Raw genomic sequence first — 27,956 nt, forward strand, 5'->3', positions numbered from 1 at the left:
CTCTCTTTCTCTCTCTCTCACATCTCTGTTTTATGGCTACTCCCATGGAATCATTAATTTTGTAAACTTATCTATCCTCTTCCTTCTAATTTCCAAATATACCCACCAGCAAGGTTCTTGCTTTGTCACCACCTGTATGATCAACAAGATCTGTCACACATTCTCCAAGCTGAAACCTGGTTAATTCCATCTGTCCTGTCTTCGACCCAGTCTAACAGCAACCTGGCATCTTAATCTAGCTGTCAGCTAAACTGGACTTCCTGATTTTCCTTGCCCCTTCTGCTCTTCCCTACTTTTGTAAGCTTGCAATGTGCAGCGAGGAAACGTGCTTGGGAATAGGAGATGGTGATTCAGCCCCTCAAGCCTGCTCTCCTATTCAACAGGATCATGGCTGATCTGGCTGTGGTCTCAGCTCTATGACCCCACCCCGCAACCCTTGATTCTTTAAAGATACTGTTTTGTCAGGGATTTCTTTTTTAAAATGCTCTCTCTTCTTTTCTCTTCTTTCCTGCAGAAGGTCCTCTCAGATGCAAAAAGTTGCAGTTATATAGTGAGTTAAATTAACACATCTCAACATTGAAACAGAATTTGACACTGAGCCTCATAACGAGATACAAAGATGGATATGAAAGTCCTTTTGGAAAGAAAACTGCCTAGTCTGGCCTACATGTGACTGCAGGCTCACAATAATTTGGTTGACTCTTAACTGAGTTCTGGACAATATGGATGAGAAATAAATGCTAGCCCTATCTAGCAACACCCTAATCCCACAAACAATTAAAAAAGGACACTTTTCAAGAAGGACGTAGATTTATTTCTTATGGCTAAAGGGATTAAAGGGCATAGGAAGAAAGTGGGAACAGGGGACTGGGTTGGATAGTCAGTCATTATCATATTGAATGGTGCAGTGGGTTTGAAGGGCTGAATGTCCTACTCCTATTTTCTATGTGTCTACAAGTGAGTGAAATCCAGCACTTGAATCAAAGTGGCCATGTTAAGAAGCATCGTTAAAGTCCGGAGGAACGTAACAAGATAGAGAGAACTTAGGGACAGAATTCCAAAGATTGTTAATGCAGCTCACAAGACATGGCTGACAATGGTGGGATGGAAGTACTGGGGGATACAGAAGAGGCCTGAGCTGGAGGAAGGCAGAGGTTTGGGGGCCTGAAGGAGGTCAGGCAGATGGCAAGGCCTTAAGAGATTTGAGCAAAAGAGTGAGAATTTTGAAATCAAGACTCTGGTGAATCTGGAGCCACAGATTTACTGGGTAAATAGAGCTTGGTGCAAGTTAAAACGCACCGTTAAGACGAGCTGATGGGGGTGATGCTGGGAGATGTTGGTTGAGGCTGGAAGCAATAAACCCGCTGGTAGGGGTTTCAAAAGCAGATGGTCCTGAAGCAGAGATGGAAATGAGTGATGCCAGCAAAGATGATCTTTGCATTGGTGATGATATGGGGTGGGGGGAAGCTGGAAGTTTGGCATAGGGTCAAAAGGTTCAGGTTCAGCCAGAGGTATTGATCAGGGAGGGATGACGCTGATGGCTGTAGGGACTGATTTGGTAGGATAATGGTTTTGGTCGTCTCAATGTTTAATTGATGTGCAACACAGACAAGGCTGAAAGGTGCTGCGCCAAATGAATGGGGGTAGGAGGAAAAACAGTAGCACTAAGTAGTATGGTCATTCCCAAACAGAGGAACATGGAAGCAGGCAAGGTCTGTGCCTCCACCTAGCTGGACAAATAGAACAGGTGGCAGAGTTGGATGGCATGATTGACAGTTTCTAAGATGTCAATGGGTGGTGAAAGAAGGAAAGGTCATGGTTTTGACCTCATCAGAATCTTGCTGACACCATTCTCAATGTTGATATGAGTTGTCAGAGCACTGTAGAGAGCCAGAACCCCGGGTTCAAACATAGAAGTGCTAGGAAGATAGGAAAAGATTAGTTTGCGCACGGAGGCTGGAGATACAATGTAAGGACAAGAGCTTTCAATGATGCTGGCAGAATTGAAAGTGGGGTGGTGCATCAGTATTTAAAGGGACAAAAGAGCAGTATCAGAGAACAAAGAGATGAAAAACAGCCAGACAAGGTGTTCATTTAACATCCTATCCAAAGGGTTGTACTTCGGCCATTGCAGCACTCCTGTGCTGCTGCGCAGTAACATCAGTCTTGAATTGCCATTAGTTCTTTGAATGGGACAAGAAAGCCCAGAGCCAGAATCAAGATTCATTCCAATGGAATAAACTGATGCTAAAAGGAAGCATTTTAAGCTAAACTTCTGAAAAGTAAACCTTTGATTTCATTCCCAAACAATTTCTCTTTTGTCTAACATTATATAAATAGCTCACATTTTGTCTATCTTTGCACAGCATTTTTGTTACTTTGACTCTTGCCAGCAGGGTTCACATTTCAGCGACTGGAAATGACTGCCAACCCATTTCAGCTGTTCAGCTTCACTTCACGGTGGAGCTGAAAGCATGCATGGACGTGAGTCAAAATCAAAGGAAATAAAGAGTGGTCGAGATGTAAAATCGGCTGATAATTTCCCGCAACTTCACTCAATGAGGCCAAGCCAAAATGCTGTAGTTTGGTTAACACGCGCACAACACACTGTTTCACTCAGGTGTGACACACAGAGACACACAGATGTAACACACAGAGTCACACAGGTATACTACACAATGTCACACAACACTCATTAACATGTAAGAACAACACACTTTCATAAGCACGTTGTCGTGCTGATATGATTCGCACTGACCCACAGGTACAAAACATTGTCATACAGGCATAACACTGTTACACAGGTACAGTACACTGTCACACAGACATTACACACACTGTCAAATAGGCATAAAACACTGTCAGGCAGGTGCAACTCACTGTCACGCAGGTATAACACACTGTCTCAGTTATAATACACTGTCACTCAGTACAAAATGCACTGACACACAACTTTAATATACCATCACAAAGTTATAACACACAGTCACAAAGGTGTGGTACATTGTAACACCAGTATAATTCACATTGACACACAGGTACAACACACTGTCACACAAGCATAACACACTATGTCAAACAGGTATAATAAACACTCATGCACACACGTGTAACACACTGAGTGTTGCAAAATTATAACACACACACACAGGTATATCAAGTTGTGTCACACAGCTATAACACACTGACACACTGGTATATTTACACTGACCTACAGGAACACACATTGTCATAGAGGTATAAGTCACACCGACACACAGGCGTAACATGCTTTCACACAGGTACAAGGCACTGTCACAAAGATATAAAAACACAATGAAACAGTTATAACAGAATGTGTCACTTGTATAACACAACGTAACACAGGTATAAAATACTATCATAATACTTTAAAATTGACACCCAGACAAAACACAAGTGCAATACACTGTCGTAGAGGTCGGATGCTCTGAAACAGAGGTATACTGCACACTGTCACTGAGGTGTAGCACAGTGTCACACTGGCTTATTTCATACTGATCCACAGGTACAACATAATGTGATACAGGCATAATATAGTCTCACACAGGTATAACAAACAGACACACAAGTATAACATACTGTTTAACAGGTATAGTGTACTGTCACACAAGTATAACACACTGTCAGACAGCTAAAACACGCTGTCACCACAGGTGTAAAACACTTTCATACAGGTATGGGACACTGTTAAAAAGGTATGAAACACTATCTTGGAGGTATAACAAGTGGTATCTCATGTGTATAACACTGTTACACAGGTATAACACACTGTTACACAGGGATAGAACACTGTCAGGTATAACACACTGTGTCCTATAGGTATAACAAGCTGTGTCACATATGTATAACACACATTCACTCAGCGACAACACATTGATATTCAAAAATGCTACACACTGTCATATACTGTATAGCACTCTGTCACACCAGTATATTTCACAGTGACCCACAAATATAAACATTATCATACACATGGATGCACATATATAACATACTGTCACACAAATACATTACACACTGATATACAGTTATAATACACTGACACACAGGAGGAACACACTGTAATGCAGTAATAACACATTGCCACACCAGAATAACGCACAGTTAGACAGGTATAACACACTAATACACAGGTATAACATACACAGACACACTGGTAGAACACACACTGTTGAACAGGTATAATTCACCGTGTCATACAGGTAAAAGACACCGTCACACAGTTATAAAACACAGTGACACAGGTATAACACACTGTCCAACAGCTATAACATATTATCATACAGACATAACACACTGTCACACTAGTACACTTCACACTGACCCTCAGGTACAACACAATGTCATAGAGGCATAATTCACACTGTTAGATGGGTATAATACATTGCACACAGATAACAGCACAGTCACAGGTACAACTCATTGACACACAGGTATAACATGCTGCTACATAGGTACCACACACTACACCATATAACACACTGTCACACAGATATAATTCAAACTGACATACAGGCATAACAAACTGTCACACCTTAAAACACACAGCCAACTGGTATAACACAGTGACACAAAAATACAACACACACTGGCACACAGTTATGATATATTGTCACACTGCTATAACATACATGGTCGCACGAGTATAACACACTATGAATAATATATAATACATTGTCACATAGGTATATTTCACACAGACCCACAGGTACAGCCCATTGTCATACAGATATAATTCACACTGACCCACAGCCACAGTCTGTTGTCACACAGATATAATTCATACTGACCCATAGGTACAGCCTATTGTCTTACAGGCATAATTCACCCTGACCCACAAATACAGCCTTATTGTCATACACGTATAATTCACCCTGACCCACAGGTGCAGCCTATTGTCATACAAGTATAATTCACCCTGACGCACAGGTACAGCCTATTGTTAAACAGATATAATTCACACTGACCCACAGCTACAGTCTGTTGTCATACAAATATAATTCATACTGACCCATAAGTACAGCCTATTGTCTTAGAGGCATAATTCACCCTGACCCACAAATACAGCCTATGGTCATACAGGCATACTTCACCCTGATCCACAAATACAGCCTATTGTCATACAGGTATAATTCACCCTGACCCACGGGTGCAGCCTATCATCATACAAGTATAATTCACCCTGACACACAAGTACAGCCTATTGTAAAACAGATATAATTCACACTGACCTGCAGCTACAGCCTGTTGTCATACAGATATAATTTAAACTGACCCATAGGTACAGCACACAATGAGACACAGGTGTAACACGTTGTCACACAATTTAAACTGACCCATAGGTACAGCACACAATGAGACACAGGTGTAACACGTTGTCACACAAATATAATACAACTTAACGGCACTGATACATGGGAGAACACGCTGTCACATGGTTATAAAACACAGCCAGACAGGTACAACTTAATGTCACAGAGGTAGAATACACTGTCACACAGGAACAACACATTGCGTCACTCAATTATACAATGTGGTCACCTAGGTACAACGCACTGTCCTACATGTATACCACATTATCCTACAGGCATTATATATAATATATATTATATGTACTTTTATACATATATAGCACACTGACAGGCAGGTGTAACACACACTGTTACACAAATATAATTCACTGACATGGAAATTCACTGACACTGACTGTCACACAGGTATTGTACACACTAACAGACAGGTTTAACACTTTCACACAAGTATATCTCACATGGTCGCATAGCTATAACACACTCTTACACAGGTATAACTCACACTGTTGCACAAGTATAGCACACCGTCACACAGGTGTGATACATATTGTCATACAGGTATAATTCACCCTGACCCACGGGTGCAGCCTATCGTCATACAAGTATAATTCACCCTGACACACAAGTACAGCCTATTGTCAAAAAGATATAATTCACACTGACCCGCAGCTACAGCCTGTTGTCATACAGATATAATTCAAACTGACCCATAGGTACAGCACACAATGTGGTCACCTAGGTACAACACACTGTCCTATGACACATTCACACCCAGGTATAACACGCTGTCACATTGGTCCACAGGTACAATATATTATCATACAGGTGTAACAAACTGCCATACAGGTAAAGTGCACTATCACATAGGTTTAACACACTGATACCTCAGTATATTTCACACTGACTCACACGTACAACATATTGTCATTGTTACAGAACACTGTGTTACACAGATAATAACAAGTTGCATCACACATCTATAACACACTGACATGCAAGTGTAATGCACTGACCTACAGATATAACACACTGACACACAGGTAAAACACACTGACCACAGTTATAACAAACCTTTACACAAGTAAAGCACACTGTCATACTAGAGTAATACGTTGTCAAAATGCAACAAAAGCTTAAATAGAAAACAGTAAACTGTGCTGGAAATCTGAGACCTAGAGAAATTCAGCAGGTCGTGGCAGCATCTATGGGGAGAGAAAGCACAGTCAACTGCCAAACCTGCTGAGTTTCTACAGCAATTTCTGTTTTTGTAACAAAAGCTTGTTATCTGATAGTTAATCCTTCCTGTTCCTCTGGGTTTTTTTCTTTCATTTTCTCTCACACATATCATCTGATTCCATTGCCATTAATATAAAAATCCGTGGGTCTGTGAAACTTCTCATCCTGTTCTTTCTCAGAGCTACATACACCAAACTGCATGTTTTCGCACCTTCATAAATGACCCTCTGTATTGACAGCATTGTCACTGTCTATTTTGAAAACCACTGAAAATTCTTCACTGGTCACCATCCTACAATCCTGTCCAAGACCAATCTAGAAATTTCCGGCACAAGTTGGGCATCACCCGAAATGGATTTCCTAATTTCCCGTATCCCTTCTTTCCTGCTTTCATAATCTTGCATAGCACACCGGGACACATAGCTAGGAAATAGGAGCAGGAACATGCCATTCAGCCCCTCAAATCTCCTTGACATTCAACTCAAACATAGACGATCAACTCAGCACCATTTTTCCAGCACTATCCCCCATATCCTTTGGTGACTTTAATACCTAGAAATCTGTCAATCCCTGATGAATTCCAAATTACGGATCTTGATCTCTTCTTCCTGGTTTGTCAATTAATAATCTTATTACACAAACATCCTAGAAACAAGCTGGAAGCAATGCACTGGGACTATCAGTTTCATATCAACTGACTTTTTTTTCTCTGTCATTGATATCTCAGCATTAACAGCACAATAGTTTTCACTTCTTTGGACTTTATCTTCAGGTACAATGTGACTTGATAGAACTTCCCCCAGTACTTCCCAGCAATATCTCTCAATGCCAACGATGAAAACATATTCCAACTTGCCCAAAATGACACATTGACCCTCTACATTAACCTGTCATGTGGCCACTCATTGTGGATTCAATGCCAGCACTAAGACTGCAATGGATTTTTGACACTGAAACAACTTTGAAAGCAGCTCCAGTAGCAACAATTAACATGGAATTGGATATATTCTTGAAGCAAAAGAAACACATTGGACTAGGAGGAAAAGTTGGATGGACCTCTCATAGTGGTGGCCCAGGCATAATGGACTGAAGGGCCTCCGTCGAAGTTGTATCAGTCTATAATTCTATGACAATGCCAGTTTTTAGTATTATATAAATTGGCATTCAGCCTTGTGAGTGCATATCATATTGCATTCATTAAACAATGCAAAAACAAACACTGAACAATATTCCATTCATTTCTGCATATTCACCGTATCCTGTCTTAGATTCTGGTCAAGCTTGTTTAATTGCAGTTATTTTTCTCTCTACTGGCAGATTTTCAAGCCACAACAAAGTCTAAACAAACCATCCTTCCCCAGCTTCCTTGGCGTCAAATAAATAAATACGCCTAACCTTGCAATGACCTAAAGAACTAAAACCACAGAATTCTTCCAATTTTCTCCTTTCTGAAACAATCTAACCGATAGGAGCCTTCCGTACAACACTTTAGATTAGTGCTCTTGTGCTGTCAAGAGTATAGGCAAGATTTCTATCCACAGCAGCTGCTAAATGTATGTTAGTGTAGTGGTTATAGTGCTGGACTTACAACCAAGAGGTTTGATTTTCAAATCCCAGTTTTGGGTGTAATATTTGATGCAATAAAGGCTGGTACCAGTGAAACAAGTGCAGTGGGGGAGGAGGGAGAGAAAGCTTTCCTTTGATCAACAAATTTCCCAACCACGCTCAGTCTAGACCACAGCCAATTGTCATCCCTTAGCTGATGGGAATAAGGAATTCAACTGCATTTCAGGAGGTCTTGATGTTGGTTGTCAGTGTTCCTGTTGCAACTGAAAAGAATAATTTGCGTTGGTTATCATGACTTAGTTTGATCATGGAAGGAAGTGTGGACGGGCAAGTTGCAAATTGTGAAACAGCTCAAGTGACAGAAGTTTGGATGTCCCTGTGTGGCAGGAAGAATGGATTGCAAAGGTCACATCCAAAGCCATTAACATTTTGCCCATTCCTTTAAAATGAGCTGGGTGCCCACCGGGATATTGAAAAGAGCCGATTATTGGATTCAGCCTGGACACAGGTTATTTGACTGAGATTATACAAATTTATTCTGTGGCATCAAGTGGTCAATTCACAATTATGTAGATTGGCATGTTGCTCCTCAGTTGATAAGTTTGCTTTTAATAGGTGTGATGGAGGCCTTGTTATGGAGAGAATCAAGCTTTATATTGGGCATCTTTACATTTTTGTGGTTATGCAACTCAGATTAAACTTTACTGGAATCGGAAGCAGGATATGTTTTCTATGTTAAGCAAGAGCGTGCTCAATAGGTGAACGCCTTCTCATTATTTAATAGTATCCCACAGATCTCTGAATTGTACATACAACCCACTAACAGCACGGCGCGTGTCCCTACAGCCCACAGACTACAGTAGTTCAAGAATCCAGCTCACCGTCTCCTACTTGAGGGCAACTAAGAATGGGTAATAAATGTTGGCTTAGCCAGCAATGCCCACATCCCATGAATGAATAATGAGAAAATCTATATTATTCTGGCTTCTTGAGGTCCTTGTAAATCCCCTGGTTCTCGTACAGGCACTAGATCACAATTTAATCAAAGCAAAATATCACAGGTCCTGGAAATCTGAAACAAAAACCAAAAGCGCTGGAGAAGGTCAGTAGTTTTGGCAGTATCTGTAAAAAGAGAAGATAGAGTTGACATTTCTAGTCTGGTATCACTCTTCTTCAGAACTGTGAAAGACCAGAGCCGAAACGTTAACTCTGTTTTCTGTCTCTCCACAGATGCTGCCAGACTTCACTGAGTTTCTCTAGCACTTTCTGCTTTTACATCATAGATGAATGTTCAATCATTTCTAAGTATTCCTAAACAATCTCGCTATTTTCTTTCAGCTACATCCCTTCTGCTTCTCTGCGTAATCACTGGCGTTATTCTCATGGTTCTTGTCAATCAATCTCTCCATTCTATTCAAACAGCAAATATATGCCATTCTATGCATGGCTCCTTTTCCCATTGCACTCTATTGAAATCAAATCTCCTGCAATAATTCATTGATTCATTTACTCTCAAAATGGGGTTACTTCTCGTTACCCCCTTCAATCATTCTTTCTATAACCTCCAACCACTAAAGCAGATATTCTGCCCCATTTAACTCACCCCTACTTTCTGATTTGGGCGCAGCTAGCTCAGTTGGATAGATGGCTGATGCAGGCTGATGTGGGGTTCAATTCTTGCACCGACTGAGGTTACCATGAAGGCCTGCCTTCTCAGTCTTGTCATCGCCTAGGTGTGGTGACCCTCAGGTAAAGCCAACACCAGTCATCTCTCTCTCTCTATAATGAGAGAACGGGAATATGGTGACTTTACATTTACTTTCTGATTTGCCATATCTTTGATATAATCCTTTCTTACCCCTGATCTGATCCTGAATTCAACAAGGTTTTTAATATTTTTATGACTAAAAGTCTTCCATTCATTGTGCGTCAGTCTGGATCCAGACATCAACCATGGAAGGATAAAATGAGGGAGAAAGCCTGCCCACTGCTGCTTTGATTTTCTAATTAGGGTAAAAAAGATAAGATGTTGACAGGGGCAGGGACAGAAAAATTTATCAGTAGATGCTAGAATTTCCCAAAACGGTGTAAAATGTTTAGCTTCTCCTTGACCTGAGGACAATTCCTGAGGAAATCAGCTGTTAGTAACATCAGCATAAAACTGAACAAGGAAAGCTGCTACATTCACCAAAACCAGCAGAGGTGTAGTGTGCCTGTCAGTAATCTTTGGCACATGTCTCTTGTCTAACTGGTCTTTGTGGAGATTGTGAACAGAAGGCATTCCACTAACCTGTGACTGCTGTGGGATATTTACAAAGTTCCCATCTCGTGGTCCAATACTGACAAACCGGTTTGCAGAGGAGGAGCTGGGCGTTGAATATGCTGCAACAAGATAGAGAGAAAAGAAAATAGCCTCAGATGGTCAGAAAGGTATGAGGAAGACTTTATGTTACATGATAAGGAATTGACAAACCCTTTTCACATCCCAGTTAGGCTGCTCAAAGTTTCTCTCTCTCTCTCTGCTTATCTCTCTCCGCCCTCTCTCTGTCTTTCTCTTTCTGTCTGTTTCTTTATCCCTGTCTCTCTCTGTATGTCTCATCCTATGTCTGCCTCTCTGTCTGCCTTACTCTCTGTCTACGTCTCTCTGTCTGGGTCCTGAGGGAACTCCGCTGGGGAGGGGTGTTAGGTGGAGGGTTGGAGGTGTGAGCAGAGTGGAATTGATCCTGAAGGTGCCGACCAAACTCTGTCATGTCGCCCAGAGAACATAACAAGTGGGTACCGATGAGCTTTGCGATGACTGTCCATCAGTACGATGATGTGGAGGTGCTGGTGTTGGACTAGGGTGAACAAGGTCAGAAGTCACATGACACCAAGTTACACTCAACAGGTTTATTTGAAATCACAAGCTTTTTGAGCGCTGCCCCTTGCTCAGGTGAAGTCGTGATGAAGCAGCAATGCTCCGAAAGCTCATGATTTCAAATAAACCTGTTGGACTGTAATTTGATCTCATGTGACTTCTGACCTCATCAGTAAGATGACCGACTGTGCTCAATTTCAAGGCCTCTTCTCTCTTTTGAAATATCTGTCCTTTAGTCCCACATTCCCAGGAAATCTCCCCCACCCACAGTGGGGAGTTATATGTGTGAGAATCTAGAGTGCGTCTGAGTGATTTGAGAGGACTGCGAGTGAGTGACTGAGCTGGAGAGAGGGAGATTGAAAAGTTGTGACTCCACGAGCTAAGTTGCAGCTGGTACGCTGTAAGGTTTAAGGTTGAAAACCACCTCCCAGCAACCAGTTCACCCCATCCCACAAGTTTAGTAAACACAACCTCCTGGTCACTAACACCACATCTCCTCACCCACCTGTCCCATGGTCCAAGGTTCCCTTATTTTATTCTATAACAGTTAGTTATCTGTGTGCAACCCAGTCTCATCTGAAACCTCCGCAATTCCATTGCCCAGGGGGAGATATGAAACAATCAGGAGCAAAGCCTCAGAATGACCTTCTGATAGGGAAACTATCCCCAATCCTATAGCGTTGGCAGAATTTAACACTGACTTTCTGAGCATTTACCTTGGACTCTTTATCAGACTCCAAATGCTTGTTTAAGGTTTATTATTTAACCAAACCCATCATCCCTTCCTCACCCCACCACCCCATTTATTTGGAGCTCCCCATTAAAAATTACAGAATTGTTACAACATGGAAGGAGGCCGGCCATTCAGCACATTGTGCCAGCATCAGTTCGACACTTACTGCCAATCTCCGTATTCCTGCATACTATTCCAATCAAATTAATGGTCAATGCACTCTTGAATTGAACCTGCCTCCACCACACGTTCAGACAGTACATTCCAGACCCTAACTGTGTGGGAAAAGTTTTCCTCACTTAACTCTTGCTTCATTTGCATCATCACTTGCACGACTACAATAAAGTGTGGTGCTACAGTTTGGGCTCTTCCATGTCACAGAATCAAAGAATTGTTATTGAGACAGGAGGAAGCCAATCTGCCCATCGAGTATAGGCTGGCCCCTCTGAGTGTGGTGGCATCTTGCTGGCCTTTCTCCCCACAGGCTTGCCTGTGTTGCGCACTTGCTCCCTGAACGAATGCAATCGTTTGGAATTTTGGATCTCTTTCTTTCTGAATGTCTGAATTACCTCATCCTCAAGGGGAAGCCAATTCCCTGCAGATCATCTTGCAGAAACACGCAGTAGGGCTCCTCGCCAATTCCCTGCCTATCCACCAAACAAACTTTGAACAAATACCCGATAGTGTAGCCAAAACAGAAATTGCTGGTAAATCTCAGCGGGCCTGGCAGCATCTGTGTACAGAGAAACAGAGTTAACATTTTGAGACTGGAGACTCTTTATCAGAACTGTTAGAGTCACCAGACTCAAACTTTAAACTCTGCTTTCTTCCCATAGATGCTGCCAGACCTGTTGAACTTCTCCAACAATTTCTGTTTTCGTTTCAGACTTCCAGCATCCACAGTTCTTTGTTTTGTTTTACCCAATTGTGAAGGCTTGTTCCTTATGATAAATCGGTTTAAGTTGGAGATTCAACAATGAGGAACACACCATGCAGATTCTCCATAAAATTCTAAGGGATTTGTGTCTGAACTCTTCTGGCGAAATGTGACAACTCAGAAAGCTCTGGTTTAAGTCTGTAGTCAGCAGGTCCTCAGGAATGTCATTATAAGAAAATCAAACACACATGATAGCTTTCCCTCAACTGGACAGCTTGGCACTTGGCTCCAGTCCACTGTTGTTTAATCGAGCCGTATCAAACTTTGCAGAAACTTGCTTCCACCTCATTCTGGCTCTTTCATGTTCTAGCGAGTTTTGAGAAGACTTATATTTTTTTTAAGGGACAGCAATCACTGTTAAGTGTCGGCTAGACCCCCTTGCACACTGTAATCAGCTTTAAACAAGACTTGGTAAAGCAAGTTAAAATTGGATGAGGGGGAATAACAAAGCATGTTAGCTGGCCCAGTGCCCACAGGGTCAATGTGTACAGGTAGGCATCACCATGTAAACTTAGCCACATAAAAAGGGCAGGCAGACATCCAGCCAGCTGGTTCCCGCAATTGCCCATTGTTGGCCTCTTTGCTGCATTCCTTATCAAGTAATGTGGGCGCCACTGGCCAACATTTCACTCAATTCAGGTACTGATTAATTTTGCAGGTTTGTTTTCAGACTTAGGAACTGACCTGAATATGAACGGAACTGATGGCTCTATCCCCCATTTGATTCAAAAACTAAAGCCACGATCACATTGAATGGCAGAGCAGACACAATGGGCTGAATGGCCTACATTATATGATCTTAATAGCTAAGGAAGGAGCCTGTAATTTTAGGTAGCATCATGTGGGTATGGTTTGAACAACTCTCAACAGAAACCCATAAGCTTTTACCACTCATAGCCTTGAAATTACTGTTGATGGTTTTAATGGACAACTAGCATTTCCTTGCTCAGATATGTTAACTGAGACACTAATACAAATCACTTATACAAGTTCTGATATCACTGCCAATATTTTCACTGGCCGATGAGCTACTACCTAGAGAGGAAAAGAAATTATTTTGTGGGACATGGGCTTTGCTGGCACAGCCAACGTTTTCTGCCTGTGTCTAATTATCCTTAAACTGAGTGGCTCACGGGACCATTTTTCAAATTCATTTATGGGATGAGGGCGTAACTTAGTTCAGCATTTAATGCCCATCTCTAACTACCCTGGAAAAAGTGGTGGTACGCTACCTTCTTAAACAACTGTAATCCTTGTGATGCAGGGACACCCAGTGTTAGGGAGAGAATTCCAGGATTTTGACCCAGTAACCCTGAAGGAATCGCAATATATTTCCAAGTCAGGATGGTGTGAGCCTAGAGGAGGTGGATCTTAAAGGTGGCAATGCTCTTGTGCTTCTGCTGGTCTTGTCCTTCTAAGTAATGGAGGCTGCAGGCTTGAAAGGTGATGTCTATTTTAGAGGGCAGTTCAGAGTCAACTATGTGGCTGTAGGTCTGGAGTCACATGACTGGGTGAGGACAGCAGATTTAGTTCCCTAAACATACATTAGTGAATCAGATGGATGCTCACAACAATTGATGACAGTTGCCATGGTCACCATCATGAATGATTAGCTTATGATTCTAGATTTATTATTTGAGCTTAAATTCTACCAGGTGAGATTTGAACCTGAACCCCTACATGTCAAGACATAACAAAGTATAAAGTTGGATGAGCACAGCGGGCCAAGCAGCATTATTAGGAGCAAGAAAGCTGACATTTTGGGCCTAGACCCTTCTGCTGCGTTCATCCAGCTCGACACCTTGTTATCTCAGATTCTCCAGCATCTGCAGTTCTTACTATCTCTCCCCTTACAGTGTCAACCTGGGGATAACTACAATACCGGCTTTCACTGCCTGAGAGAGGGTATAAATTAAAGATCGAGCTAATGTTTCGGGTCCGGTGACTCTTCCCCAGAACTAATCTGAGGAAGGGTCACTGGACATGAAACGTTAACTCTGTTTTTCCCTTCACAGATGCTGCCAGACCTGCTGAGCTTTTCCAGCAACTTTGTTTTTGTTCCTGACTCACAGCATCCGCAATTCTTTCAGTTTTTATAAATTAAAGATGACTGTGATAAGCACAGCGGGAAACAATTTGGAGTTTGTTCTATTATGGGCTGCTGGTGACTGTTTCAACATGGTATGATTCAAGTGAAAGGGGAGGGCAGGCAAAATCCAGATTTGAGGTTTCAAAGAGGTTTGAATATAAAGGGGAAAGGGACTAACAGGTTAACATTTTCAAAGAGTTGGCAATAGCACGCAGGGCAAAAGTGGTACAGAGTTTCAAATTCTCTGTACCATCGCCATTAAAATAATGGAGCGAGAAATCAGGTACAAGCATACTGAGCTGGTATCAGCAACAGCAAATATTTGACATTCTCTGCCTCAATTTGAAAACATTTACAAAAAACACCAACCACTGACAACAACAGAACACTTTCTGAAGTTCAGAGATAACGGGAACTGCAGATGCCGGAGAATCCAAGATAACACAGTGTGAAGCTGGATGAACACAGCAGGCCAAGCAGCATCTCAGGAGCACAAAAGCTGACGTTTCGGGCCTAGACCCTTCATCAGAGAGGGGGATGGGGAGAGGGAACTGGAATAAATAGGGAGAGAGGGGGAGGCGGACCGAAGATGGAGAGAAAAGAAGATAGGTGGAGAGAGTATAGGTGGGGAGGTAGGGAGGGGATAGGTCAGTCCAGGGAAGACGGACAGGTCAAGGAGGTGGGATGAGGTTGGTAGGTAGGAAATGGAGGTGCGGCTTGAGGTGGGAGGAAGGGATGGGTGAGAGGAAGAACAGGTTAGAGAAGCAGAGACAGGCTGGGCTGGTTTTGGGATGCAGTTGGGGGAGGGGATGAGCTGGGCTGGTTGTGTGATGCAGTGGGGGGGGGAGAGAGAGAGTGCGTGCGCGCACAAGAGAGAGAGAGAGCGCGCGAGAGAGCGCGCGAGAGTCCCCTCCCCCACTGCATCCCAAAACCAGTCCAACCTGTCTCTGCTTCTCTAACCTGTTCTTCCTCTCACCCATCCCTTCCTCCCATTTCAAGCCGCACCTCCATTTCCTACCTACCACCTCATCCCGCCTCCTTGACCTGTCTGTCTTCCCTGGACTGACCTATCCCCTCCCCACCTCCCCACCCATACTCTCCTCTCTAACTATCTTGTTTTCTCTCCATGTTCGGTCCGCTTCCCCCTCTCTCCCTATTTATTCCAGTTCCCTCTCCCCATCCCCCTTTACTGATGAAGGGTCTAGGCCCGAAACGTCAGCTTTTGTGCTCCTGAGATGCTGCTTGGCCTGCTGTGTTCATCCAGCTCCATACTTTCTGAAGTTCATTAAGATGCTCCCTGCCAGTTAGAAATGGTAAGGACCCTTTCTCTCTCTCTTTCCCTCTGAGGTGCCAACGTACAAGCCCTAAATACTTCTTACTCAAGGAAAGATGACATCTTGTCTTAACGGTTTGTTCTAAGGCTCAAGGCATGAATACACTCCATGCACAAACAATGTTATTCTTGAGAATAATGAAAAGGAATGTGAGCTCCACGTTGAAATAAAGAGCAGAAAAACTGCTAGAACAGTAAAAGAATTGGTGGGGCAGCATGAAGTGCTTAGGGTTTGCAAACTTCCAATGGGCTTGTTGTTTACTGTCCCTCTCCTTTACTGTTCTGCTCTGGGGACAGCTCAGGGCTTAGCTCAGCTAGCCAGGTGGCTAGTTTGATAGCGTGGAATAACACCAACAGTGTGGGTTTGATTCTCACACTGGCGGAGGCTGCTGTGAAGGACTTTTCTTCTTCACCCTCTTGCACTTCAGTGAGGTATGGTTATCCACAGGTTAAACCACCACGGATTTGTGCCTCTGGAACAAGACAGCAGCCTGGGAGACTGTACCTTAATTCCCTGCATTGTGTGGAGATATAAAGGAAAAACTGTTTTGTTCACATTAAGTGCTGGGGAAGAGTGCTAGGATCCACTACAGCTACCTTACAGTTTCTTTTCAGGTTTGCAATCACAGCTCTGAAAAATACCAATTTCTTTTATCATCTCCCAAATAGATTAGGCAGTGGAACATAGAAACAGGATGAGTTTAGAGTACAGCTTGAGTCTGACCTGCCATTCAAAGAGGTAACAGGCTGATATGCCATTTAATTCCATACACCTGCCTTTGCTCCAGACCCCTTACACCTTCAGATAATAAAAATCTCCAATGTAATATTTACAATTGACTGCACATCAATTTTCATTTTTCGAAAGCGGTACAGAGTTTCAAATTCATTTTCATTTATCAGAGACTTTCAACTCCTGCCACTCTCCTGGGGGCAAAAGTGTCTCCGAATGCCTCTCCTAACTCTGTAAGTTTTAGACTATGATCCTCCTTGATCCCAGACCAGTGGACTCTGTTTTCCCTTTGTGTTTTGAAGTGGTTTTCTGAATTCCCAAGAGTGTAGCCCCAAGGTTAGAATTGGAGGGGTGACAAGGAATGTTTCTGGGGAGCACTCCTTAGAGGAGTGTGAGAAGGGTCAAGTCATCAGAACAGTGCAGACGTAGACACACACAGTCTTGGACACACGCACACACACGCACAAGAGGAGCATTCTCCTTCACTTACACGGTGATGTAGGTGATGTGGCTCCTCCCTCTGGGGACGCACTGGTTGATTTTGTGTCAGGCATTGCAAGGGGGACGGGTCTGGCCATTGGGGGTGGTGGCGGCAGCAGAAAAGATCCCGCAACCTTGCCCTGGCTGCTGCCATTTGGCTGTAAACATGGAATAGAACAAAAAGAAAACAAGCAAAGAAGACACGTAGTTTAATACAGCAGAAGACAAATGGGACCTGTGCCAGAGACCTGACCAACGCCATGACAACACTGCAGTCCAGTTCTAAGGTCCTGAGCCCCTCCCCCATTAAAACCCTACAAAACACTTAACCACCACCCCCAACCCCCATCCCCAGACCCACTTCGCCCATAAATACCATTCTACTCCTGCAGGATCTGGAAAAAATGTGACAAACTCATGTGTCCTTTCATTTTCAATGATTGGATGCCAATTCTTGAGCAACGTCCATCCAACTCTCTTTGGGTGACAATGACAGGATTTTTGAATTTCTTTTGAATTCCAACCCACATTTACAAAGGGATTTGCACTCCGGGAGCAAGGGTGCTTTCTGTATTTCTCACTTGACTGGAATGTTAATGGGTGTGGAATCTCCTTCTGCATTTTTAAAATTTTTTTTGCCTTCTCATAATCTGACCTGCAGGGCCATCTTGGGCCCAAAGACATGGATTTCCCTGCAATCATAAGAACAGAGGGTTAGGAATCAGCAGGGTATTCACATGAGGAAAGATTAATGTCAAAAGGTCGACATGTAGCCTCTACTCTTTCCATCAGAAGCTCCTGTGCTCCTGCCATGGCTGCTCATGGAATGTCACAATAGATGGCATCCATTTGGCCCATTGTGCTGGTGGCATTACCTTGAAAGAGCTTTCATCCCACTCCCCTGCTCTTCCTTGCATCTTGTTCCCCAACAAGCTCTTATCCAATTCCCTGGTGGAAGTTGCAGTTGAAATTTCTTTCAATCACCCTTTCAGACCAACTCATCCCAGATCACAACTCACTTTTATTTTGACCCCAATATGCTGTCTGCCAACTACTTCACATCCTTGTCCTCTGCTTGTCAATGCTATCAACCACACAAGGAAACATCCACTTAATATTTTCTCCCCTGAATGTAATTTAATAAAGAACAAAAGTGGAAGTTGGGGATTGGCATAATATAATAACAATCAAGGGAACATCTGATCTTAATTTTAGGGTTGCGGTATCAACAGGTAGGAAACCAAGATGGGTAGATGGAGCTACAACAAAGATCAGCCTTGACCTGTTTGGATGATAGACCAAGGTCGAGGGCCTGAATGGCCTCCTATCTCGTGTTCCTGGGTTCCTCTTATGTGTGGAGGTATTTTTTCCAGGGTTGCTTGGCTCTCATCTCAGCTTGATAGCTCTCTAGTCCTCCAGTTTATAGTCAATAAGCTGAACTCACTGCCTGGAACAAGCTGGTTACACAGTCAAAAGGAATGTTATGGGCATGTCCTACTCACACTGAGGGACCCACCACATTCAAAGAACATCAGCCTTCATCAGCACAGCATCAAGAAAAAGTGGAACTGTCCCCCGAGCCACATGAGGTTTTATATAATGAGGTTTTATATTCATTTGCCAGTTGCCCTTGAATCAGTGGATCTGCTGCATTGAGTTTAGGGGACGGAACGTCATGTTACAGCTATCAAGGGCATTGGCAAGGCCACATTTGAAGTACTGCATATAGTTCTGGTCACCTTGCTAATAGGAAGGATGGTATTAAACTGGAAAGGGTGCTAAACAGATTTACAAGGATGTTATTGAGATTGAAGGGTTTGAATTATCAGGAGAGACTGAATGGGATGGGATTTTTCTCCTTGTAGTGTAGGAGCTGAGGGATAACATGATAGAGGTTTATAAAATCATGACGGACATAGATAAGGCGAAAAGCAAAGGTGTTTTTTCAGGGTAGGGGAGTCTAAAACTAGACAGCATTGGTTTGAAGTGAGAGGGGAAAGACTTGAAAGGGACCTTAGATGCAACTTTTTCACACAGAGGGTGGTGCAGAAACAGAATGAGCTGCCAGAGGAAGTAGTAGAGGCGGGTACAATTTCAACATTGAAAAGAAATTTGGACAGGTTCATCAATAGGACAGGTTTAGATGAATTGGGCCAAATGCAAATTAATGGGATTAGTTCAGTTTAGAAAGCCTGGTCAACATGGTCGAGTTGGACTGAAAGGCTTGTTCCATGCTGTATAACTCTATGATTCTATGGTGCTATTGGAAAGTTCTCCAAGCCCTATCTCAGAGAAACAGGAGCAAATTCAGCATCTGCCAACACCCATTGCTATCAGATTGTGGTGTGTGCTAGTACTTTTTAAACTATCCATGATACGTTGCATCACTGGCAAGGCCAAAATTTGACACCTATCCCCAATTGCCCTTAAGTGGGAAAAGGCAGGTGATTGAAAAAAGAACCAGTGCAGGCACGATGGGCCAAACGATCTCCTTCTGCATCACAGAAATCCTGTAAGAGTCAGTTAGTATGTGGCACTGGAGTCACATGCAAACCAGACCGGGTAAGAACAGCACAGTTCCTTATTTAAGTGACATTAGGTATCTAGCACAGAAACAGGCCATTCAGCCCAACTTATCCATGTCAACCAGGTTTACTAAACAAACTAGTCTCATTTGCATGCTTTTGGCCTATATTGCTCTCAACCTTTCCAAGTCATCTATCTGACCAACCTCTATGATTCTGGTGGCCAAATGGATCTTTACAACAACTGACAATTCTTGTCTGACCATCATGACTGAGACTAGCTTTCATGTGTAGATTTTCAATTCACTAGATTTAAATTCCATGGTGGGATTCAAACCTGTGCTTCCAGAACATTTAGCTGGGTTCCCCAGATTACTAGAACAGTGTTCTTCCCCTGCTACACTGTACATAGATCAGCACAGAGAGAGCACACCACTACTGTAAAGTTAGGATTGACTGAATAGTTGAATAGTCAGGGGCATAAATTGAAGGTGAAGGGCAGGAGGTTTTGAGGGGATTTGAGGAAAAACATTTTCCCCTAGAGAGTGGTAGAATCTGGAATGAACTGCCTGGGAGGATATCAGAGACAGGAAACCTCACAACCTTTAAAAGGTATGTGGATGAGAATGTGAAATGTCGTAACATTCAAGGCTATGGGCCAAGAGTGCAGTCTGACTCAATGACTCTATACCATCATCTCCACTGAGCAGCAGGGCCAGCCTGGCTGCAGCCTTGATGACTCAATTTTCCCATCCCTCCACCCACATCCATACACACACACACACACATACACATACACACACACACACACACGCACACAAACACACACACACACACACACACACGCACACACACACGTAACAACAGCCTGAACATCGGATAACATAGTGTGATGCAGAGTCCCGCACCATGGACCAAACATGACCCCACCACCCAAGCAATTTTTCCATCCCCACCCTTGTCTGCGCTCTGGAGAGAACACGCTCTCCACGACTCCCTTATCCGCTCCACACTCCCCTCCAACCCTACCACACCCGGCACCTTCCCCTGCAACTGCAGGAAGTGCTACACTTGCCCCCACACCTCCTCCCTCACCCCCGTCCCAGGCCCCAGGATGACCCTCCATATCAAACAGATGTTCACCTGCACATCTGCCAATGTGGTATATTGTATCCATTGCACCCAGTGTGGCTTCCTCTACATTGGGGAAACCAAGCGGAGGCTTGGGGACCGCTTTGCAGAACACCTCCGCCCGGTTCGCAATAAACAACTACACCTCGCAGTCGCGAGCCATTTCAACTCCCCCTCCCATTCCTCAGATGACATGTCCATCATGGGCCTCCTGCAGTGCCACAATGATGCCACCCAAAGGTTGCAGGAACAGCAACTCATATTCCGCTTGGGAACCCTGCAGCCCAATGGTATCAATGTGGACTTCACAAGCTTCAAAATCGCCCCTTCCCTCACTGCATCCCAAAACCAGCCCTGCTCGTCCCCTCCCCCCACTGCATCCCAAAACCAGCCCAAATGTCTCTGCTTCCCTAACCTGTCCTTCCTCTCACCCATCCCTTCCTCCCACCTCAAGCCGCACCTCCATTTCCTACCTACCACCTCATCTCGCCTCCTTGACCTGTCCATCTTCCCTGGACTGACCTATACCCTCCCTACCTCCCCATCTATACTCTCCTCTCTACCTATCTTGTTTTCTTTCCATCTTCGGTCCGCCTCCCCCTCTCTCCCTATTTATTCCAGTTTCCTCTCCCCATCCCCCTCTCTGATGAAGGGTCTAGGCCCGAAACGTCAGCTTTTGTGCTCCTGAGATGCTGCTTGGCCTGCTGTGTTCATCCAGCTCCACGCTTTGTTATCTTGGAGACTAGTTCTGTTTGGGATACTTGGTCAGCACGGAAGAGTTGGACCGAATGGTCTACTTCCATGCTGTATCGCTCTATGAATCTGTTACCCTATCCTGAGCCAGACCCAGAGGGCTGATGGGAGACAGGAGAAAAGTTCAATAAAACAACATTAAATTCAGGCTCCACTACAAATTCAGGGTCATTGCTGGTGCATTAAAAATAATTCAATCTCTTGATTGAACAAGTATAAAGGCTGCCTCTCTCTTCTCAGTATGATGTTCACAGCATGATTCTGAACTGGGGGCCTTCAATGTGAGTTCAGTGTGGCGGTGCATTGTTCGGTGTGGCGGTGCATTGTTCGGTGTGGCGGTGCGTTGTTCAGTGTGGCGGTGCATTGTTCCAAGTGAATTTTGTGTGGTTTACTCCAATGTGGCACGTGTTAAATGAAATGATGTCCAGCGCTTTCACACATTAACACCCGCTTTGTAACTAATATTAAGATCTCTCCAGGTGCAGAAAATCAGACAATTTGTACACTGAATGATGCATCCAGGCTCGGTGACCTGAGCAGAGCATTACACAGGGGGACATGAGGCACAAAATGGAGTTGAGTATCAGAGTGAACTTCTCACAAAGCCAACTTCTGTGGTGAGGGAAATGAATAGTGCCGCTGCCTCTAGCAACCTGATTTGTGGCCGACAGGAAGTTTATCCTGCTTGCACTTCCTGAGGGTGACTGAGAGAGAGAGAGAAAGAGAGAAAAAATCCCTGACACAGTGGTGTTATTTATTTTTAATACGTTTTAGTGTTTCAATCCATTAACGAAACATCATGCCTGTGGAATTTGACTTTTAACTGTTTGCAGTGTCATTCAATTTCAAAAAGCATTGAGTTTACTTCACTGACAACTGCTAAGATCATAAGACATAGGGAGCAGAAATAGGCTATTCTTCCCATACAGCCTGTCCCGCAACGCAATGAGATCATGGCTATTCCATTCTCCTGCTGTATCCCCATAATCTTTGTGTCTCTACCTGATTAAAAATCTGTCCATCCTTGAATATACTTAATGCCTCAACAGCCCCCTGGGGTGAAGAACTCCACAGATTCACTACCCTCTGAGAGAAGAAATTCTTCCTCATCTCTGTCTTAAACGTGCAATCCTTTATTCTGAGATGATACCCTCTGATCCTAGACTTTCTTGCATAGGGAAACAACCTCTCTGCATCTACCCTGGACACTCGTCTAAAAATCTCATATGTTTCAATAAGGTGTCTTCTCATTCTTCTCAGCCCTAGTGGCACAGGCCCAACCTATTCAACCTCTTCTCATAAGAAAATCCATCTCTACCTAAGATCAACCAGGTGAACCTTCACTGCACTGCCCCCAATGCCAGTACATCTTTCCTAAGGTAAGCAGCCCAAAATTGTTTACTGTATTTCAACTGTGGTTCAACCAGTGTTTTGTATAGTTTTACCAGTACCTCTACATTTATACTCTATTCTCTATAATAAAGGCCATCATTCCATTGGCTTTGCCTATCACCTGCTGAACTTGTATGCTATCTCTTTATAATTTATGTACAAGAACTCGCAAATTCCTCAGTGTTGCAGCTTTCTCCATTTAAATAATATTCAACTTCTCTATTCATCTTGCCAAAGTGCATAATCTCACATTCCCACATTATTTTCTGTGTGACGATGCTTTGCCCACTCACTAAACCTGTCTATGTTCCTTGGCAGACCTTTGTGCCATCCTCACAACTTGCCTTCCCATCTATTTTTGTGCCATCTGCAAACTTGGCCACAGTACATTCACTTCCCTCATCCAAGTCATTAATATATATTGCCAATAATTGTGGGCCCGGCATTGATTCTTGTGGCACTCTACTAGTTACAGGTTGCTATCCTGAAGATGCCCCCTTTACCCCAACTCTTTATCTTCTATTAGTTAACCAATCCTCTATTGATGTTAATATACTTTTCCCAACACCACGAGTCTTACTTTATTAAGTCAGCTTAGTGTAGTGTCTTATCAAAGATCAGTATCATAGAATCCCTCCAGGGTGAAAGCAGGTCATTCACCACATCAAATTCACCACTGATCCTCTGAAGACCATCCCACCCAGATCCAACCCTTGTAACCCTGCATTTCTAATGGACAATCTACCTAACCTGCATATCTTTTGGCTGTGGAAGGAAACTTGGGCTCTGGAGGAAACTCATGCCAACATGGCGAGAATGTTCAAACTCCACACAGACAGTCACCCAAGGCTAGAATTGAACCCAGGTTCCTGGCATTATGAGGCATCTGTGCTAACCAGTGACCCACCGTGTTGCCCTTATGTTTTGGAAATTTAATCATATCTACTGAACCCCCTTTATCTATACTGTTTATTACCTCCACAAAGAATTCTATTAAATTTGTCAGGCATGATTTCCCCTTCATGAAGCTATGCTAACTCTGTTTGATTATATTGTGCCTTTCTAAATGCTCTGCTATTACATCCTTTAGAATACACTCTCATCAGACTTATATTTAAATAAGCATCTTTAATGTCATGGAAAGTGTCAGGGTACTTCTTGGGAGCATCACAAAACAAAATTATGATGTCAGGCTACACAAGTAGATATTAAGTTAGATGGGTCAAAGAGCTGCTTTATAAGGAATGTGTCAATGGTTGGTCAAAAATGGTGGAGAGTCATAGAGAAGTAGAGGGGCACATTCCTGAGCTTGTGACTGCCATTGCAATTGGGAGTATTAACCAACCAAAATTACGAGGACAGATATCTAGGAGGGTTGTAGAGATGGAGGTGATGACAGAGATAGGGAGGACTGAGGCCAGGACTATGATACAAGGATGAGAATTTTAGCATCAAGACATTGCTTGACTGGGAGCCAAATTGGGTCAGCAAGCACAGTGGGATGGGGCATGGGTAGCTGAATTTCATGACTGCAAGTATAAAGAGAAACCTGCCAGGATTGCCTACTTTCCTCACTTATCTGCCGATTTACTAGACAATGGCTCAGTTGATTCAACACTCACATAGAGGCCTCACATAGTAAAGACTCCCTGGCTATAACACAACTTCTCTACATGCACCTATCAACTGTTAGCTAAAGGCTTGAAACACACAAAAAATTTAACGGATCATGAGTTAGCAAAACCTTGGACGCCAGGAATCAAGACGAAAGCTTTGAGTTGGCGTGAGTGAAGATGAGGGAATTAGTACCTTTTTGCTGTCTGAAGTGCCACAATTAACTCCAGATATTTCCTTGGATAATTATACCCTGTAGACCCAAATGAAGGAGCTGATCGCTGACAGGTGATCAATTCACAAATAATTCTTCCAATGGGAAGCACACTGCAAGATTGGGCGTCAGAGTGTAAAGCAAGAGTCTGTCAATTTGGTGAGTACAAGGTGCAAGTTTAGAGTATGTTAAGTACAAAGGTGCGATAGCAATGGCATTATTTCTTGGGCTAACTGAGTTTAGGACCCCTTGCAATCTGAGGTCTGGTTTGAGACCAGTATAAGCCAGGAAGAACTTAGTTATATCGACAATCTGAAATTGTCCCTTTCCTGGCAAGTTATGTGTGTTTACAGTCCTACCGTTTGGTGCCTCAATGCAAGTCCTATGCTTTCTATCAGTAGACGGGATTATCAGCTCTTTGTAAATACTGTTTGTAAGTGGAATTTTAATGACGTTTCCATCCACTTCAGTAAACCGTCTCAAAGGTTTTTGCAAGCTTGCTGGGCAGTAGTAAAGGTTAAATTGCCCCGGCGAATTAGTGATGGCCAGTGAAGAAGTCTCCTCTTGGAACATACAGAGTTTTGGATCAGAAAACTCTCTGCCTAGCTGTTTCAGTTTAGTAATGGTGCAATGTTGAAAGATTCATTCTAAATTGGAGGCAACAGAAATTTTAGAGCACACCTCTGGAGCAGGTAGGACTTGAGTCCAGGTCTCTGGGGTCAGAGGCAGGGACATTACCACTTTCCGCCTCCAGGTAGTGGTTTTGCTCAGAATGGGTGCTCCGAAAGGTAAATGCTGGTGACACAGTCAGGCACCTGTGCAGACTCCAATGATGTGACAAGTTATGTGAGGATCAAGTCAATGTGAGCACATTCACAAGCACAGGGCAGTGCATTCAAACCCTTCACACAATGCAGTTCAGTAAATCAGTCCAGTTACCCCCAACATCATTGCACATCTTGGCTGCTGGCTATCACGTGCACTGCATCTTCAACTGTCCTCTTCCCTGTTTCTTAATCCCCCCATGGCCTCACTCTTTCCTATCTCTAGAATTTTCTCCAATCCAAGACAATCTGCACTCCTCACATTCTGTATCCCTGAACTTAATGGGGATGAGGAGGTGGTGACCCAATTATGTTATTACTGGACGGGTAACGCAGTGGCCCAGCCTAATACTCTGATTACATGGCTTCAGAATTGCACCCTGCCAGATGGAGAAATTTGAATTCAATTAAAAATCTAGCCTCATGGTGACCATGCAAGCATTAATAATTTTTACGAAAAGCCATCAGGGTCACTAATGCCCTTGACTGCTGGAAATCTGCCTTCCTGACCTGGTTGTGGTTGAATCTTAACTCTGTGCAATTAGGGAAGGGAAATAATGCTGGCCTGGCCAATAACACCCACATCCCGTGAATCAGTAAGCTGCTCCACCCTAAGTGGATGTGTCTTTAGTTACCTAGGCGTCAAGCACTGGAGTTTCCTTCTCCACCCTCCTCCTCCTCTCTATCCTGCCTGCTTCCTTCGGGATACTCCTTATGTGCCTATCTTTGATCAAACTTTTGGTCATCTGGTTTTATGCTGTGCAGTGTCATACGTCACTCCACAACACTCCCATGAAATACCTTGGGACGTTTCATGAGGTTAAAGGCACTCTATAAATAGAAGTAGTTGTAACTCCACTGCTTTATTGTCCAGTAAGACAAGGATAGCAAGTGCGTAGCAACTGATCAACTCCATAACGTTTTCTGGGTCATTCACCAATCTGACGTGGAACAATATCGCTGTACCTTCATTGTGGGTCAAAACATCAGGAGCTACACAGACAGCAGCAGTTCAGAAACACCATACCTTTCTGTGGATGATTAGAAATGGGCAAGAAATGCTGGCTTAGCCACGGATGCCTGTGTTATGCGAATGCATAAATAAAAGGGAAAACTGCTCTATTCATTTAAACAGCTCTCCCTGCTGAGACAGAGAAGTTGGTTGGTCTCACATTGATAGGCAAGGTGATGTGCTGCCTGAATTCAAGGGAGCAAAGGTTAAAGGTGAGCAGAGGCCTGTGCAGACTTAATTCAGTTTCTATTTCGAGCTAAATATTGTGACTTTTTTTTACTTTTCCAATGTAAATTCCTATATTTGCATTGACAATGGAAACTGCATATGTAAACATGTCACATTGCAATTGCACTTTCCCACCAGCAGTGGCACTGCAGTTCATGGGCTGGGGCAGTGACAGCATGATTTTAAGACAGTTGCAGGAAACCGTAATGGCAAATTGTCAGTGGAAGTTAATGTGGATGGAAGTTTTTTTTAATGTAGCACAAAATTAATCTAAAACAAATTTTACAATCCTTTGGGGAGCAGGGGTTTGAAATGCCCCCATCAATACATTTTCTGGAATATTCAACATGAGTGAAAAATGGGAATGGTGACTTTGAGGTTTAACTTCTCTGGGTTGTTTGATATTTGCACTGAATTCCATTGGGTCTTTTATTTATTGCAGATGTTAACCCATTCATTAAAGACAGGTTAATGAGTCCATTAAAATATTTCCCACGAGAATTTCATTCAGGTCTTTTAACCCATGCACTGCTACTTTTTGGTATGAAGAAGTAGGTGAGAAGCAAGTTCCTTCATTGTTTTCAGAGCAGTGCTGAGGGTTAGACACCCTGTTTTAGTGCGTCTTTTCTGAAGTTTTATCCATACAATTAACATGTCTGGAAATGCAAAATCTCAGAAACCAGGAAAGAGAAGCAAGACAATCTATACAACTGTAACAAGCATCCAAACCACAGCTAGCCTCAGTGTACCTTGTGTGCAGAGTTGAAATTCACTCAGTTAATCCCTAGGATGAATAGCATAGACACGATGGGACATATGGCCTCTTCCTGTGCCACAAAAACTCTACAACTCTATGAGACAGCTGTCTTAAGAGAAGGTGATGGCCTAGTGGTATTATGACTAGATTATTAATCCAGAAACTCAACTAATGTTCTGTGGACCCCATTTGAATCCCAACATGGCAGA

At 43.3% G+C, this 27,956-nt stretch overlaps 1 protein-coding gene across 10 annotated transcripts in view; it reads right to left on the minus strand.

Annotated features, from left to right (window-relative positions):
* Nucleotides 1–27,956, minus strand: part of nfixb (nuclear factor I/Xb) — a 641,619-nt gene that overhangs the window by 36,986 nt on the left and 576,677 nt on the right. For 8 of the 10 annotated variants that reach the window (XM_048522060.2, XM_048522059.2, XM_048522054.2 and 5 more), the window contains 2 exons: nucleotides 17,308–17,455; nucleotides 10,426–10,517 (listed from right to left, as the gene is read on the minus strand). In XM_048522060.2, coding sequence (XP_048378017.1) covers nucleotides 10,426–10,517; nucleotides 17,308–17,455 — 240 coding nt within the window. The remainder of the gene's footprint in view (nucleotides 1–10,425; nucleotides 10,518–17,307; nucleotides 17,456–27,956) is intronic. The other 2 variants (XM_048522062.2, XM_048522061.2) reach the window with 1 other exon arrangement.

Source organism: Stegostoma tigrinum, chromosome 35 (genome assembly GCF_030684315.1).
Source record: "Stegostoma tigrinum isolate sSteTig4 chromosome 35, sSteTig4.hap1, whole genome shotgun sequence".
Lineage (NCBI taxonomy): Eukaryota > Metazoa > Chordata > Chondrichthyes > Orectolobiformes > Stegostomatidae > Stegostoma > Stegostoma tigrinum.